Source organism: Oncorhynchus mykiss, chromosome 12 (assembly GCF_057628025.1).
Source record: "Oncorhynchus mykiss isolate SJ-2025 chromosome 12, ASM5762802v1, whole genome shotgun sequence".
In the NCBI taxonomy this organism is placed as follows: domain Eukaryota; kingdom Metazoa; phylum Chordata; class Actinopteri; order Salmoniformes; family Salmonidae; genus Oncorhynchus; species Oncorhynchus mykiss.
This window is the reverse complement of record NC_143033.1, coordinates 36,129,012-36,145,075: the sequence shown is the minus strand read 5'-3', so window position 1 is coordinate 36,145,075 and position 16,064 is coordinate 36,129,012. Positions and strand designations below refer to the sequence as shown.

Genomic DNA, 16,064 nt, shown 5'->3' with positions numbered 1-16,064 from the left:
CTGGGAAGGATACATGTATGCTAGCCTAGGCACAATAATGAAGAGGATACAATATGGATGAAAAGTCAAGTAGCTGTGTTACGTGACAGAATGCAGCCCAACTACGTAACCCAATTCAACCTTAAAACAGCGACACAATTGGTTCAGTAAGGCATGCCTAAATATAGGAAATACATTTTTGGGCATGCCTTAAAACAAGACATGACAAAATACTAAAAATGTCACATTGAAAATAGAAAATGTTTTAATATACAACTGTTTCAAACAATGTATGTTGTAAAAACAATAGCAACCAAAAACATCTGTTTAAACTGAGCGGTGAACAAATTAAAAGCAAATGTTACAGAACTGCAGGGTGCCCCTGTAAACAAGTTCATACTCAGACCAACCTGGTACCCACCTAAAAATCTCCTTCCTGAAAGGAAAAATGCTAAAACAGGTTGGCTGCAGTGAAAATGTACATTATAGTTTACATACCTGTCCAGCATAATTCTTTTTTTGTTTTTTTTTAAAGTGTACAATCCCTACAAGCATGTATCCAACACGGAAATGATTTGGGAACGATACCTACTGATGCTTGAGTTACAGTTGGGTCTAAATAAAGTTTGTTATGAAAAGCAGGAGTGCAGGGAATTGCTGTCAAGCACTTAAATGCTACACTTATCATTTGCAGTACAATACACGAGCTGGTCCCATGCTTTTAAAAGAATGGTAGTTACTGCAATGCTGTAACACACAGATAAAAGGTTTTCGAATACTGGACCTGTGAGATGGGTGCTAGAAAGGCTCAATGGTGGTACAATAGGGAATTTGAATGGTGGCAATACGCAGTAAAATCAACTATGACAGAACAAAATGGTTTCAAGGGGAGAGTGTGGTAACCAATGCCCTTTTTGCAGCTGGTGAAGTTCAATACAGAAATTAATCTCATGTTTTCTTCTGGGAGTGAGAGGAGAAGAGAAACATCTACCGGATGGGATAAAACAAGTGAGTCTTCCACTTGATGGCCTCATGGTCAGTCAGTGCTTGTTGTTAGTTTCCTCTTGGGAAGAGCTTGAGATGCCGTTCTGATTTTGAGTGGACCCAGAGCCCAATCCATACAATCGCCCACAATACTTTGCATCATCAATGTTGTCTTCAAAGAAAAGCTGCAAAAGACAAATTACTTCAGACGTTTCAAGTAACAGAAACATTGTCAGACTCAGTTTCTCCCAAGATGCACGTCCCCATCATCAAGGCTAGTTTCTATATCTTGAACTGGGACTGTCAACCTTAAAGGTTATTTTCCTTCCTGACCACTGATTTGAAAGGACATGACAGGTGTAAGCACAATGTTGAAAATGTCATGGAAGATAGGAGACATGAGGAATAGAATAGTAGGTACCTCTTTCATCCTAAAGAACGCCATCCCTGTGAGCAGTGAATCGGAACCGGCCTGGTGCTGTCTCCCAATCCTTTTCAGTTCCAGCTGGTCAGCCACCTCCTGGAGTCCTCCCTGAACAAACACACAGGCAACAGTCAGCCAACTGCAGCCATATGCTCTACCTCAGCCTTTGGGGAAGTCAAAGGACATTTCATGTCAGTCACATTTCTTGTCAGTCACATTTCTTTACCAATAGACCAACATTGCTTGTGTAGCTGGGGCAGTTCAATGAGCCACGCTTGTGTGATGAGTAACCTTGTCCGAGACCTGAAGACTTGCATTAGCTAATCAAGCTAAGCATGCCAACAAAGTTGAGGCATGCATGAGACTCAGATTTAAACTGTCAGACATGCTTTACAGCCAACAGTGCTTTCATTGGCTTTGCTAATACCATAACATAAATGAATAAGCAGGTTACAAGGAATGTGTCTTTACCTTTAAGTTCTTACAGCTTTTCATCAGATATTTCACATCATAGATTGCAGGGAAGAAGAGATTGAGGATCTGGAAGAACTCATGTTCCTCCTCAGGTAGGCGAGTGTCCGTTAAGAGCTTCACCAGGTAGCCAAAATCATACCCGCTGCAAATGAGAACAGCAGGTATATCATTATAACATTTCTCAAATGACAATTGAGGCACTGTTGTGAGTTAATGACTTGGGCCCAGAGCTGAACCTGGTCACCAGGAAAAACTAGGGCCTAGGCCCACTGACATTTCTCCACACATCCCTACCTGTGAAAGGAGAGCCACTTGACATTTTCACACAGCACTAAACCAGATGTCATCAGGAGCTCAGCAAAGTAAAGTGTGTCAATCCCCTCTTCCTCGTGCTTTTTGAATTGGAGGCCGGAGTTCTGGAGTAGGTCTATTGAGTCCTGGGAGTACATATCCTCTCTGTTTACAAAAGAACATCAGTCTTTTTTCCAGAAAGGAACAAAACAAACTATTACTCAAGTATTCTAATGAGGCAACAAATCCTACCCAAATAAGCATGCTAGTTTTAATTCCATCACTGGCTATGCTGTATTGTAAAAAGGATGTAAGGAATAACACCCACGTTAAATTAAATTTGAAATTGAACTGCCATGTTGTTGTTCCAGGAGGATAGTCTCCGTCCTCGTTCATAAACGACAGTCCCAATTGGATGATTTTCAGAAGGTCCACGTTGCACCTCAAGAGCTGGTACTGGTAATCTACTGTGCTGCGAAACTCGCCAATTGGTCGAACTACTACTCCGGGGAATTCTGTGTCCTGGTGGAACAAGGAGGACATCATTAAATGACTGAAATAAAAAATGGTTTAATGCAATATCAATATTCCCAGACCTACTAAGCATAAATATATGCATATTTGACACGATAGATTACCATGGCAATGGAGTTGTAGCTTTGAATTATCTGTCGGATTTTCCTCATTTCCTCCTCCACATTGCTTGCCCAGACCTCACAGATAATCTGACTGGTATCTGCAAGTGCGGCTGGCATTTTTGCAGGTTGAGGAAAGGACTGAAAACACCGATAATTCTGCAGCACCTTCAGGGAGCAGTGTGGCGAAGAAGAAAAAAAAACTATCTGGGAACAAGAGGTTTAAATTCATATAGGCCATTAAGCTAATCAACCATTACATTTTAAATGCAAAATGATAGCTAGTTAAAAACTGTGTGCAGTAGCTGGATTCAACATCAAACACATGTAGCTAACTACATGGCTGGGCGCTTAAATCAAAACCTGACTGGCCTGGATATCATCACTGCGGTATGAGGGATGCTAACTAACGTTAGCTGGTAGTTCAATAGCAAGCGAGCTTGGCTGGATAAACGACTCCACTTTGTTTTCTGCAAATTATGAACGTTTCTTGTACAAACACTTAGTTAACTAGCTAGCAACAATGGAATGACGAACAAGCTATGTAGCTAACACAATGATAATAGCTAACTCAGTTACCGGGGGAAACATAGTATGTTCACGGTAGATAACATTAACCTCCAGTGTGGCTAGCGAACATAAATGTTAACTACCTCGTCAATCTCCCCCCTCTCCCAATTTGGTGATATTCAAATTACGAACTTGTCACATCACTGCAATCTTCCATAACATTCATCAGTCGCTGGCCGAATCAGTTTAGACTAGCTAGCGAAATGGCTAACTAAGTTTGCTAGCGTTGGTTCGTTTGGTTAGTATGAAGAGCTAACGTTAGCTGGAAAACGGCATGATAGCTAGCCAACTCACTTAGGTAATTTGCTGGACTCGCATATTATGGTATTGGCTAGCTACTATGAACCGTATAAACCACAATCAACAATGTTTACCTGATCCGTCGTATGATCTTGTACTTCTGCTGGGGCTACTGCTAGTACTTGATAGCTAACGTTACTGGTTAACGTTGGCTTACTTGCTGCTGTCGGAAGTCAGATAAACATTTACGCAGGCGCAGTGAAGAAAAAAAAAAGCGCACCTTCACTCTCTCTTGAAGCTCTGACCCAAATAGTCTGATTGTAGTTGCTGAAGAGCACGGAGCATATACAGCCGCATAATATTATAGCAAGCTACATAACTTTAGTTTTGAACTTTATAGTTGCCAATGTGGTTTGTTGTCATGACCCCCCATGTACAGTAAGTTTTCAGCACAATAAAGACCCAATTATCCAGGAGATCATTGGCTTGCAAAGATTTTTACAAACGAAATGCTTTACAAAGTATCACATTTACGCAAATCTTCATTTGGGCTTTGGTATTCCACAATAATCAATACAAAGCTGTAATAGGATTTTGTTTAAGAAATTACTTTGATTTGGAAAGCATAAAATACCTGACGGTTATGTAGCTCCAACTGTCTAAGGAAAACCTGATATAGTTCCAAGACACAAGTTACCACTTTTCACATTAAAACAATTAAAATAGTTGTTAATTCATTCAATTACTAATATTCTGTTCATACATTACATTTGCAGATAAATAGGGAGGTATGGCAAAGCGATATCACACTCATCCGTAATACCTGTATACTTGGTTAAGAACTTGAGGTTATCCTGAACCTCAAGGTTATCCTGATCCTGAATCCTGGTGTTATGAATAATGAATTGAATCATAGTAATTGTTAAATAGAGACATGGAGACGTGAGAAATGCAGACATCAGTGTCATTCAAACACATCAGCTCGACTCCTCAAATAGTGTGCATTGGTCTATCTACTGTGCTACACAACAGCAAAAGCATTACAATTCCCCACAACGAGTAAACACTATCAAACGGTGCATTTGTTATGAGGCATGACAATTTAGTTTAGGCTTCAAACTAAATATGAATGACAGCTGAGGAAGTAAATGACACGTCAATGCTTTTGTTTGTCAGTCCCTTGCTAGCACAGCAGAGAGAGTGATACGGTCACTGTTGGGTAGAGTCAGCACTCCTTTGAATGTGGGACACCTCCAATACAGGCATGAGGAGCTGGAAGGCATCCTGGATGTACGATGCACTGTTGGAAGCCTAAAGAAGAGGAGATACATACATACTGTAGATACTTAATGCACCACATTTGTAAATCACACACAATATTCAGGTTTCAGACAGAATTGTGATATGCAGTGATGCACAATCATACAAACCTCCAAAAATACTCCTGTTATGAGTGGATTGAGGACATCTCCCTTTTTATTTGACTGCAAAACAAAATGTTTTGCTCTCGTTAGTCTCTGGACTCAGTGAAGCAGGAATCTTATACACATGTTCATACTGATTTACACTACTATATGGGTCTAATTAACTAAAGTCATCTCCATTAGAATTAATAATGTCAGCATTACAGCATGGAAAGATTGCATCAACTTGTTACCGACCACTCTGCAACAATTTATTTAATGGATTGAAGCTCTTTAAAGCAGTGGTTTTTAAACTTTTTCAGCAGGGACCCAATTTCTTATGCCATAATTTCAGGGACCACACCCCTACCCAAATCTGATTACAACCTTAAAATCGGTATATTTTACTTGATTTTTTACATCAACACGTAACCTTCAATTAATAAAATTCTCATCTCTTAACTTATCTTTCTCAAAAAAGTACAACAATCTGTACTCTTACTTTACATTATTTTATACTAATACAATTGCTCCGAGAAAGAGTTTTTGTTTTACAAGTTGTCAAATAGGTAATGGTCAAAATGGACACTCGTTTTCAATACCGCACCTTGCGAGGATAACAGCACTGAGCCTTTTTCTAAAATGTTTTATGATTTGGAGAACACATTGGGAGGGATTTTAGACCATTTCTCCATACATAATTCTTCCAGATCCTTGATACCCTTAGTCTGTGCTTATGCTCTGCCCTCTTCAATTTAACCAACAAGTTTTCAATGAGTTTCAAATCCAGAGAATGAGATGGCCATTGCAAAATGTAGATTTTTGTGGCCAATTAACCATTTCTTTGTGGATTTTGATGTGTGCTTGGGGTTATTGTCTTGGATAAAATGTCCTGGTACTGGGTCAAGTTCATGATGCCATTGACCTTAAGGGCCCCAAGACCAGTGGAAGAAAAATAGCCCCATAAAATCAAGATCCACCACCATATTTTTTGTTTAAGATCACTCTATTGGCCAATTGCTCACAAGGTTCAGCTGAAATTTCCACTTTTTACCCAACCCCTCCGAAAGACACATACACCCCTCCCCAAATTCGAGGACAACCTTAAAAACAGTTATATATATTTTTTAATCAACCAGCAACCTTTAAATAATTACATTTATCTCATTAATCAACTTCTTTCCCAAACACATTTGTATATTGTCCGATACAAATCTTTTCTCTTAATTTATTTTTGTTTTGGGGACCACACTCCAATTCCCCCGCGACGCAATAGGGGTCATGACCACGACTTTGAATACCACTGCTTTAAAGTAAGGATGATTACTTTGTGAAACACAAAATACCATTTATTAGTTGTCATAGTGATGAAGTACACAAGTTCCATGATGAAAAGTTGTTGTGCAAGACCTTGAATATAAACATCTGAAGCAGAGTTCTGTGAATGCAGCTTCGAAGAGTGTAAGCTAAGTGATAGGCTAAATATACTTTGTGATATAGGTTCGTAAAGAATTACCGTCTTACCCCTATTGTAGTTAAACAGGAGGTGAACTTCTTGGAAAGTAATGATATCTCTTTACACAAAACAATTGTTATTCTGTAAGGGGAGAACAAAATGTTGAGTTAGAGAACAATCACATACTATGATATTTATATTTTGAAAATCTTTATTTAACTAGGCAAGTCAGTTAAGAACAAATTCTTATTTACAATAACAGCCTACCAAAAGGCCTCCTGTGGGGACGGGGGCTTGGGATAAAGCAACATATACATACACATGTATGTATGTATGTATGTATGTATGTATGTATGTATGTATGTATGTATGTATGTATGTATGCATGTATGTATGCATGTATGTATGCATGCATGTATATGTATGTATGTATGTATGTGTATATATATATATATACACACACACATACATACATATATTGTTTACATACACCTTAACCAAATACATTTGAACTCAGTTTTTCCACAATTCCTGACATTAAATCCTAGTAAAAATTCCCTGTCTTAGGTTAGTTAGGATCACCACTTTATTTTAAGAATGTGAAATGTCAGAATAAGAGAATTATTTATTTCAGCTTTTATTTCTTTCAACACACTCCCAGTGGGCCAGAAGTTTACACTCAATTAGTATTTGGTAGCATTGCCTTTAAATGGTTTAACTTGGGTCAAACGTTTCAGGTAGCCTTCCACAAGCTTCCCACAATAAGTTGGGTGAATTTTGTCCCATTCCTCCTGACAGAGCTGGTGTAACTGAGTCAGGTTTCTAGGCCTCCTTGCTCACACACACTTTCAGTTCTGCCCACAAATTTTCCATAGGATTGGAGGTCAGGGCTTTGTGATGGCCACTCCAATACCTTAACTTTGTTGTCCTTAAGCCATTTTGCCACAACTTTGGAAGTATGCTTGGGGCATTGTCCATTTGGAAGACCCATTTGCGACCAAGCTTTAACTTCCTGACTGATGTCTTTAGATGTTGCTTCAATATGTCCACATCATTTTCCTTCCTCGTGACGCCATCTATTTTGTGAAGTGCACCAGTCCCTCCTGCAGCAAAGCACCCCCACAACATGCTGCCAACCCCGTGCTTCACGGTTGGGATGGTTTTCTTCGGCTTGCAAGCTTCCCCCTTTCTCCTCCAAACATAACGATGGTCATTATGACCAAACAGTTCTATTTTTGATTCATCAGACCAGAGGACATTTCTCCAAAAAGTATGATCTTTGTCCCCGTGTGCAGTTGCAAACCATAGTCTGGCTTTTTTATGGCGGTTTTGGAGCAGTGGCTTCTTCCTTGCTGAGCGACCTTTCAAGTTATGTCGAGATAGGGCTTGTTTTACTGTGGATATAGATACTTTTGTACCCATTTCCTCCAGCATCTTCACAAGGTCATTTTGCTGTTGTTCTGGGATTGATTTGCACTTTTCGCACCAAAGTACGTTCCTCTCTAGAAGACAGAACGCGTCTCCTTCCTGAGCGGTATAACGGCAGGGTGCGTGGTACCATGGTGTTTATACTTGCATACTTTTGTTTGTATAGATGAACATGGTACCTGCAAGCGTTTGGAAATTGCTCCCAAGGATGAACCAGATTGTGGAGGTCTACAATTATTTTCTGAGGTCTTGGCTGATTTCTTTTGAGGAACTGAGTTTGAAGGTAGGCCTTGAAATACAGTCACACCTCCAATTGACCCAAATGAAGTCAATTAGCCTATCAGAAGCTTCTAAAGCCATTACATAATTTTCTGGAATTTTCCAAGCTGTTTAAAAGGCACAGTCAACTTAGTGCATGTAAACTTCTGACCCACTGGAATTGTGATACAGTGAATTATAAGTGAAATAATCTGTCTGTAAACAATTGTTGGAAAAATGACTTGTGTCATGCAAAGTAGATGTCCTAACAGACTTGCCAAAACTATAGTTTGTTAAAAAAAAATGTGTGGAGTGGTTGAAAAACGAGTTGTTTTAATGACTCCAACCTTAGTGTATGTAAACTTCCGACTTCAACTGTGTGTGTGTGTGTATATTATATAACACATATATAACATTTTTTTTCTCATTTTGTCTGTAATAGTTGAAGTGTACCTATGATGAAAATTACAGGCCTCATCTTTTTAAGTGGGAGAACTTGCACAATTGGTGGCTGACATTTTTTGCCCCACTGTATTATATTATTAATTTCTGTCAAGTTGGTTGTTGAACATTGCTAGACAGCAAGTCTTGCCATAGATTTAAACAGATTTAAGTCAAAACTAGGCAACTGGAACATTCAATGTCATCTTGATAAGCAACTAAAGTGTATTGTTGGCCATTGTCCTGTTGAAGGGTGAATTTGTCTTCCAGTGTCTATTGGAAAGCAGACTGAACAAGGTTTTCCATTAGGATTTTGCCTGTGTTGAGTTCTATTCTTTCATTCAAAAATAAATAAACTCCCTAGTCCTTGCCAATGACAAGCATACCCATAACATGATGCAGCCACCACCATGTTTGAATATATTTAGAGTGGTTCTCAGTGATGCGTTGGATTTGCCCCAAACATAAGGCGGTGTATTCAGGACAAAGTTACTTTCTTTGCCACGTTTGTTTCCCAGTATTACTTTAGTGCCTCATTGCAAACGGGATGCTTTTATTGTAATATTTTTATTCTGTACAGGCTTCCTTCTTTTCACTCTGTCATTTAGGTTAGTATTGTGGAGTAACTTTCTCCCATCATAGCCATTATTTCCTTAACTGTTTTAAAGTTACCATTGGCCTCATGGTGAAATCCCTGAGTGGTTTCCTTCCTCTCCGGCAACTGAGTTAGGAAGGATGACTTTATCTGTGTAGTGACTGGGTGTATTGATACACCATCCAAAATGTAATTAATACTCAAAGGGATATTCAATGTCTGCTTTTTATTTTTACCCATCTACCAATAGGTGCCCTTCTTTGCGAGGCAATGGAAACCGCTCTGTCTTTGTGGTTGAATCTGTTTGAAATTCACTGCTCAACTGAGTGACCTGACAGATAATTGTATGTGTGGGGTAAAGAGATAAGGTAGTCATTTAAAAATCATGTTAAACACTATTATTGTACACCGAGTGAGTCCATGCAACTTATTATGTGACTGGTTAAGCACATTTTAACTCCTGAACTTATTTAGGCTTTCCATAAAAAAAAGTGTTGAATCCTTATTGACACAAGACATTTCAGATGATAATGTTTAATTAATTTGTAAACATTTCTAAAAACATAATTTCACATTATGGGATACTGTGTGTAGGCCAGTGACAACATCTCAATTTAATCCATTTTAAATTCAGTCTGAAAAAGTCTAGGCGTGTGAATACTTTGAAGGCTGTATCTATGACTCATAATATAACACTGTAGATGGCTGATGGTGTGTAGGAACTTACTGCGAGAGGATTTTGGCCTGCTCCAGAGTGGTGAGCTCCTGGCTGGTACAGAATAGAATCGTCTCGGCCACTTTGTGGAACTGCTCTATGGATCTGGCTGTGAGCTCAGCCAGGTTTCTGATGGCCAACGAGTGGACATCCTGAGAGGAATCAACAACTCTCACATCAGTAGTTAAAACAGAAAGGAGTAAAGCTCCATTTCAATAGTCAGTCAGATCTTGATCTTTTTTTTTTTCATACCTCAACAGTATAGGTTTTTGCCACTTCCTCTTCATTCCCTTCTTCCTTTATGAGTTTGGTCATTTGGGCAATCTGGTCACATGCATTCTTACTCACCTGATAAGGGGTATGCAGAGAGAAAATAGGTTAGAGATCAGTGATCTATCAACTGGAGAAGAGGTGCTGCCTGAAATGCAATGAATGGAGAATCCAGAAACATATAGAATCTAAAAATTGCTGCAGGCACAAATACGCAAAGACGAGTAGTGAACTCAGTCCATTTAAAACTCAGTTCTACCAAAACTCTTCAGAAGATAGCAACAAACACTGCTACAATATTGGACCAATAGCATGAGACGGAAAAATATCTGGCTTTAAATGAAATCAAGAGAGAAATGTATTGTGCCAACCTTGCGAAGTTTGTCAGATGTTGTGGATATGTGTAGTCCATCCAGGGCCCCTGTTAATTCCCTCAGAAACTCAGCGCCATCTTCATCTGAAAATAAATATGAATAAACAAAATGGATTGATTTTGTTCATTGTATTATCACAGAAACAAGATAACACATTGGATGTTTTTAAGTTGGCTTATCACCCACAGAAGAAAAGCATACACCAAAAGTATTTTGTTTACTAGTAGTACTAAAAGAATGTAAATGTAACATTGTGATAGTAGACTGTGTGGCAGTTCTGTGACGATAGGCTACCTTTCTTTTCGTTCACCTCCTCCTCCTCAAACTCCACCAGAGAGAAGGGTTCCTTTATGAGCTCCAGGTCCTCTTTAAGTTGGTCCAGCTCCTCTCCAGACAGAGTGGTCAGAACAGACTTTACCTACACCACACAACAGACAACTGATTCAGTCATAGATAACATCTACTAAAAGGAGCCAGGAGGATTTTAAAGTGGCATGGATCCATTTTTATATCTCAAGAGGTTGCAATGGTTGTAGGTGCTCTCTTTACAAGTGTGCAAAGTATTGCTAGTAAAAGGTTGTACTGATTTCAATGGTAGGCTGTGCACAGTGTACAATCAATCATATTTTGAGAGGCTGTTTACTTGTTTCTTTGTACAAAGTAAAATGTGGAACTTGCTCATTATCACCTTTGACTCACTCTCCCTGGAGAGAATCTCCAGAGCTTCCAGGTGGGATAGGCCCTGGAATTCATCGAACAGCATTCCGTAATGGGCCTTATTTTCTGTGTCGGAGGACATCTCCTTGGCTGTTTCCTGCTCCTCTCTCTCCTTGGCCTCCCGTAAGACCTTCAGCCAAAACAAAAACCTTGAATTCAATTTTTCCAACACCAATAAGGTATAAGCCCAACACTGGGGGTGGCTTCTCTGACATCCATTCAACAATATTCACCCGAGAAAGAGTGTTAGTCCTGTTCATCAGACCCTTTGTTTTCTTGTACCCTGGATCTCCCTCTGCTATGACATTCATGGTCTTCTTGCCTATGAACTCCAAGGCATCTAAACCCCCTGTTAGGACCGTTTTCCCCTGAAATATAGATATACATTTAGTCAGTAACCAAGTCACTTTTGCCCATAAACAACATATGATGGTAATCTCCAAAAAAAGCAAAGAAGCATTGTTTCTTACGGTGCTTTGAACAACACTGCTGAGGGATGAGAACATTCCAATGGCGCTTCCCATAGCCAATGCGCCATCTCCTTCCCCTTTATCAGTCTCATTACTGGGTTCACCTAGAAGTAAAATACAGTAGGTCCAAAATAATTGACACCCTTAATAAAGATGAGCAAAAAGTCTGTATAAAGTAAATAATTCAAATACTCAGCTATACTCTTTGCAATTTTTTTGTTGCTTAAATTATATTATTTGATACTAATACAATTGCTCAGAGGAAGAGATTATGTTTAAGAAGTAATGCTTTTTTTCTTCTCAATAAGTTATGGGTCAAAATTATTGACACTCCTGTTTTCAATACCTCATCATTCGAGGGTAACGGCACTGAGCCTTTTTCTAAAATGAGTTGGAGAACACATTGGAAGGGATCTTAGATCATTCCTACATACAGAATCCTTCCAGATCCCTGATATCTTTCGTCTGTGCTTATGGACTACATTCTTCAGTTCAAACCACAGGTTATCAATGGGTTTCAAGTCCAGGGACAGAGACGGACAGTACAAATGTTGATTTTCTGGCCAAATAATAGTTTCTTTTTGGATTCTGATGTGTGCTTGGGGTTATTGACTTGGCTAAAATGTCCTGGTTGCCTCTGCAATGAGGCTGAAACTTGGGTCGCAAGTGGATCTTCCAGCAAGACAATAACCCTAAGCATACCAAAATCCACAAAGACATTGTTAATTGGCCACAAAAATCTACATTTTGCAATGGCCATCTCAGTCTCCAGACTTGAAACCCTGTGGATTGAATTGAAGAGGGCAGAGCATAAGCGCAGTCAAAGGATATCAAGGGTCTAAAAGGATTCGATATGGAGGAATGGTCAAAGATCCCTCCCAATGCGTTCTCCAATTCATGAAACATTTTTAAAAAAAGGCTCAGTGCCGTTATCCTCGCAAGGTGAGCTGTTGAAGGGTATTGAAAACAGGGATGTTAATTTTGACCTCTAACTTTGTTAACCTCTAACCAGTGAACTTTGTTAGAGGTCAAAATCTCTTTGAGAAATTGTATTAGTATACAAATATATATTTACAAAAAAATGTAGCATACATAATAGCTATAAAATATTTTAGAGTAATATTTGCTTATCTTAAATCAAGGGTGTCAATAATTTCAGACCGCACTGTAGATCTCAGACATCAACCTAACGTGCATAGCTAGAACAGTGAAGCACTTTACATCTCCACAACAAACGCATCCTAAATATACTAAGGCTTATCACGGCTGATGTTAAATCTAGAGTGATGACTCATGTGTTGATCATGTTGATGACCAGTGTATGCCATCATTACCCTCTTGTTTGTCCTCCTCTCCAATCTGTGCAGACAGCTCTGTGGGGCTGGGGATTCCCAGAGAAGTCTCTGCCTTCTCAATAACCTGGGTGATTCCTTGACCTTAAAATGAAACAAACATAATAAAATGTATTTTTAGATATTTTAAAGTTTACATATGCTCACTGAAAGGGCAAACATATTGTTTAACACCATAATGAGAACACAAAATGGCCACAAGCAGAAAACACCATTTTTGGTTCTCCTCACCTACAGTGGCCACAGTGGCCGAGGCCGTTGACATGATGGACTTTCCCCAGCTCCCCCAGTAGCCCCATCCTCCCTGGACTACTGTTGACTCACTGGATGTCTGGAGGAGAGAGAGAGATGGAGGGAGAAAACATTTGTACCTGGCTATCGTTTGTACCCTATACAGCTATAAACATTTTTAAAAAACATATCCAGGCCCCAAGGTTAGAAGCTAAGCTTGTTGAATCTTTCATTCTGCTGTATCCATGCATGTCTTACCTTGGCTGGCTCTCCATCTACTTTAGGTTTCTCCTCCTGAGTCTTGTGGACTTCAACTGGAGGTTTTGGATCTGGTCTCTTCCTGGTTTTCCTTCCGTTCCTGGTTGGGGGGACATCTGTGGAGTCATGTGTGGTGCTCTCTCCAGGTAGTGTCTGTGGAGCACTGTCTGGTGGCGTAACAGTGGAGGTCTGCAGTGGTGGGGCCTCTGTCTCTGCGACCTCTGAACACCCAGCAGGGTCACCAGGGGCTTCGCTGTCTGACATCTTAACTTAACACATACCTGTTGTTATTGGATGAAAAGACAATAAGAATTTGTGTAATGTTTCATTGAAACCATAGTTTTTAAAATAATTTATATCCAATCAATAAGTCAAAACAAGTGGGATGTACAGTAGAAGTTCACTTTGCCCCAGGCGTTACTCAAATTGAGTCCAGTCACAATCTGGGGCAAGAGAAGTCCAGTGACAGGCTATTCTTGCAGATTAAATCTAGCTACATAGATAAACTAAATTACAGAGAATAGAGACTGATACTCAGACTTTTATAGTTATTGTTTAGCTAAGATAACAGTTGTCTGAGCCAAACGTAACTGTGTCCAAAAAACATCAGTGACAGCACATCAACGGCTAGACATTGTTGTACTTTCCCTTAACTAGCTGTTAGCTTTCTATGCTAAAGTCATTGCTCCCAAGTCTTCTAGGTGATAGACAATTGTCTAAGAAAGAAGCCACATGGTCTTGATCAAGAATGCCATCTATTTACGTTACTAACACATTTTATCCCAGATTTCGTGTGATCGTCTTGATTTTCTTCGTTATCTTGCAAGGTCTAGCTACAAAACCCCCTATTAGCCACGTCACACGATAATTTGTTATGGTGAGGGATCTCTTCTTCTACTGCATAAACACGTACTTATAGTGTTCAAAACAGTACACAACGCCAACTGCTGACCTGGAGGGAACATTACACAAGCATTAGCTCCCAGTTGCTTTTCAAAACCATTGTTGGGGAGTAGTTCTACTACTCACACATACTGTTCATCTCGCCGACGTCGGCCTGACAGGGATATATCGTTAGTAGATCGTGTTCCATATAGAACGTAAGCGGGAAGGCGCAGTTTTTCCAACTAATTTTCTGGGGAAGTTGCTAGAGGCAGTTCTTTTCGTTTTATTTTTTATTTTTATTAACAACAAATCAATACATAAAGCACATGAAGTTTGCTAGAGACAGGTCGATTTGTTGCTAAATGACGTTGTGACGTCATTGCGTGAAGGCGTCATTACGTAATAACGTAAAACTGCATCGTTACGTAGAATACACAATAACGTTACTCAAATTGACTGGCCATCTCTGCGAAAAATATGATTTGACAATGGTTAGTTTAGATTTGTTCATTTATTATCATATATTTTTATTTGTAAAAGTAATATTAACCCTACACATTTTATATAATCAGATATTTTTATTTTTAAACACAACACATTGAATTATTAAACAATTACACATTATTGAACAATTACATTTTATTTATTTTATTTTTAACTAGTAAACCTACACATTCTGAACAATTATAGTTTTAAGCAGTGTATTGGTAGTTAACATGCTACCTAACTGATCAACAATTATAGGTACAAGCTAATAACAAGGTATATATGCTATCTTATTGAACAAGCAACTTAACTCAAATAATGATGTGTGCACTAGGCATCTCTTTCCATCTCTCTCCAGATTGTTGTGCTGCTTGGCTGGTTAGCTGTTCAATGGTTTCCTCCAGATATTGCCACTGTTCTCGCACACACTGCAGTGCACACTGCCACCATCAGCTGTGTGTCTCCACCAGTTCCAGAGTATACATACGTACTGGAAATATGATGAATCATAGATTGGCAAGGAAATCCTCTTCATCTTCACTGTCCAACTGCTTTGTCACGGAGCTGGAACCAGCAGTAGAGGATGGAGTGGCCTTAAAGCTGTATGCTGCTGTGGTGCCAAACAGCCGCAGAACTTCACTTGGTAGTTTATGCTGGTAACAGGTATCACCAGCCAGCTGAGAGTGTGCAGTGACATTCTATTTCTTAACTTTGACTTGACCACACTGATTTGGCTGAACAGCCGTTCAACCTCCGCATTTGAGTGTACAAGGAGAGGGCAGCGAGTGCAGCTTTGCACAGTTCTTCAAATTAATTTGACCCGGAAGAGTCCGTGTAGTTATTGACTTCACTCCAAAACTCGACTGTATTTTCAGTTGAGTCCCACCTAAACAGATGGATGTTTCTCCATTGGGAAACAATTTTATCAATTGTTTGAGGTTGGTATACCAGTAGCTCAGCTACTTTAATAATTTCACTGGTGCCTTTATTGTTCTTTAGCGTTTCCTTAACACTGAACAAGGCCATGTTTCGCAAGGCTTCAAGGTTGTCTGGGAGCCTTGCTTGCAGCTCCTTGCTTAAAGCAACAATAGTTGATACACCATCTCCGAATGACCTTTTTGTCCTCTG

General features: G+C 39.4%; 2 protein-coding genes across 7 annotated transcripts; both read right to left on the bottom strand.

Annotated features, from left to right (window-relative positions):
• Positions 1-226: 226 nt before the first annotated feature.
• LOC110537512 (CCR4-NOT transcription complex subunit 8) lies at positions 227-3,953 on the bottom strand. Of its 2 annotated transcripts, XM_021623610.3 has the most exons (7): positions 3,732-3,953; positions 2,791-2,994; positions 2,481-2,674; positions 2,156-2,317; positions 1,859-2,003; positions 1,385-1,495; positions 227-1,148 (listed from the first exon to the last, which is right to left on the bottom strand). In XM_021623610.3, exons 2-7 carry the CDS (start codon positions 2,905-2,907, stop codon positions 1,020-1,022), a joined length of 858 nt encoding a protein of 285 aa, XP_021479285.1. In that variant the 5' UTR covers positions 2,908-2,994; positions 3,732-3,953; the 3' UTR covers positions 227-1,019. The 2 variants fall into 2 exon arrangements, with proteins under 2 accessions (XP_021479285.1, XP_090048509.1); XM_090192383.1 differs by lacking the exon at positions 2,791-2,994 and having other exon boundaries at positions 3,732-3,857.
• A 125-nt stretch (positions 3,954-4,078) lies between these two features.
• LOC110537511 (protein FAM114A2) lies at positions 4,079-15,415 on the bottom strand. Of its 5 annotated transcripts, none has more exons than XM_021623606.3 (14): positions 15,248-15,415; positions 13,566-13,846; positions 13,308-13,407; positions 13,059-13,160; positions 11,725-11,828; positions 11,488-11,622; positions 11,226-11,384; positions 10,832-10,955; positions 10,535-10,620; positions 10,146-10,241; positions 9,906-10,045; positions 6,525-6,597; positions 5,028-5,081; positions 4,079-4,908 (listed from the first exon to the last, which is right to left on the bottom strand). In XM_021623606.3, exons 2-14 carry the CDS (start codon positions 13,827-13,829, stop codon positions 4,807-4,809), a joined length of 1,539 nt encoding a protein of 512 aa, XP_021479281.2. In that variant the 5' UTR covers positions 13,830-13,846; positions 15,248-15,415; the 3' UTR covers positions 4,079-4,806. The 5 variants fall into 5 exon arrangements, with proteins under 5 accessions (XP_021479281.2, XP_021479284.2, XP_090048508.1 ...); XM_021623609.3 differs by lacking the exon at positions 15,248-15,415 and adding an exon at positions 14,595-14,849; XM_090192382.1 differs by lacking the exon at positions 15,248-15,415 and adding an exon at positions 14,601-14,847.
• Between the last annotated feature and the right edge of the window lie 649 nt (positions 15,416-16,064).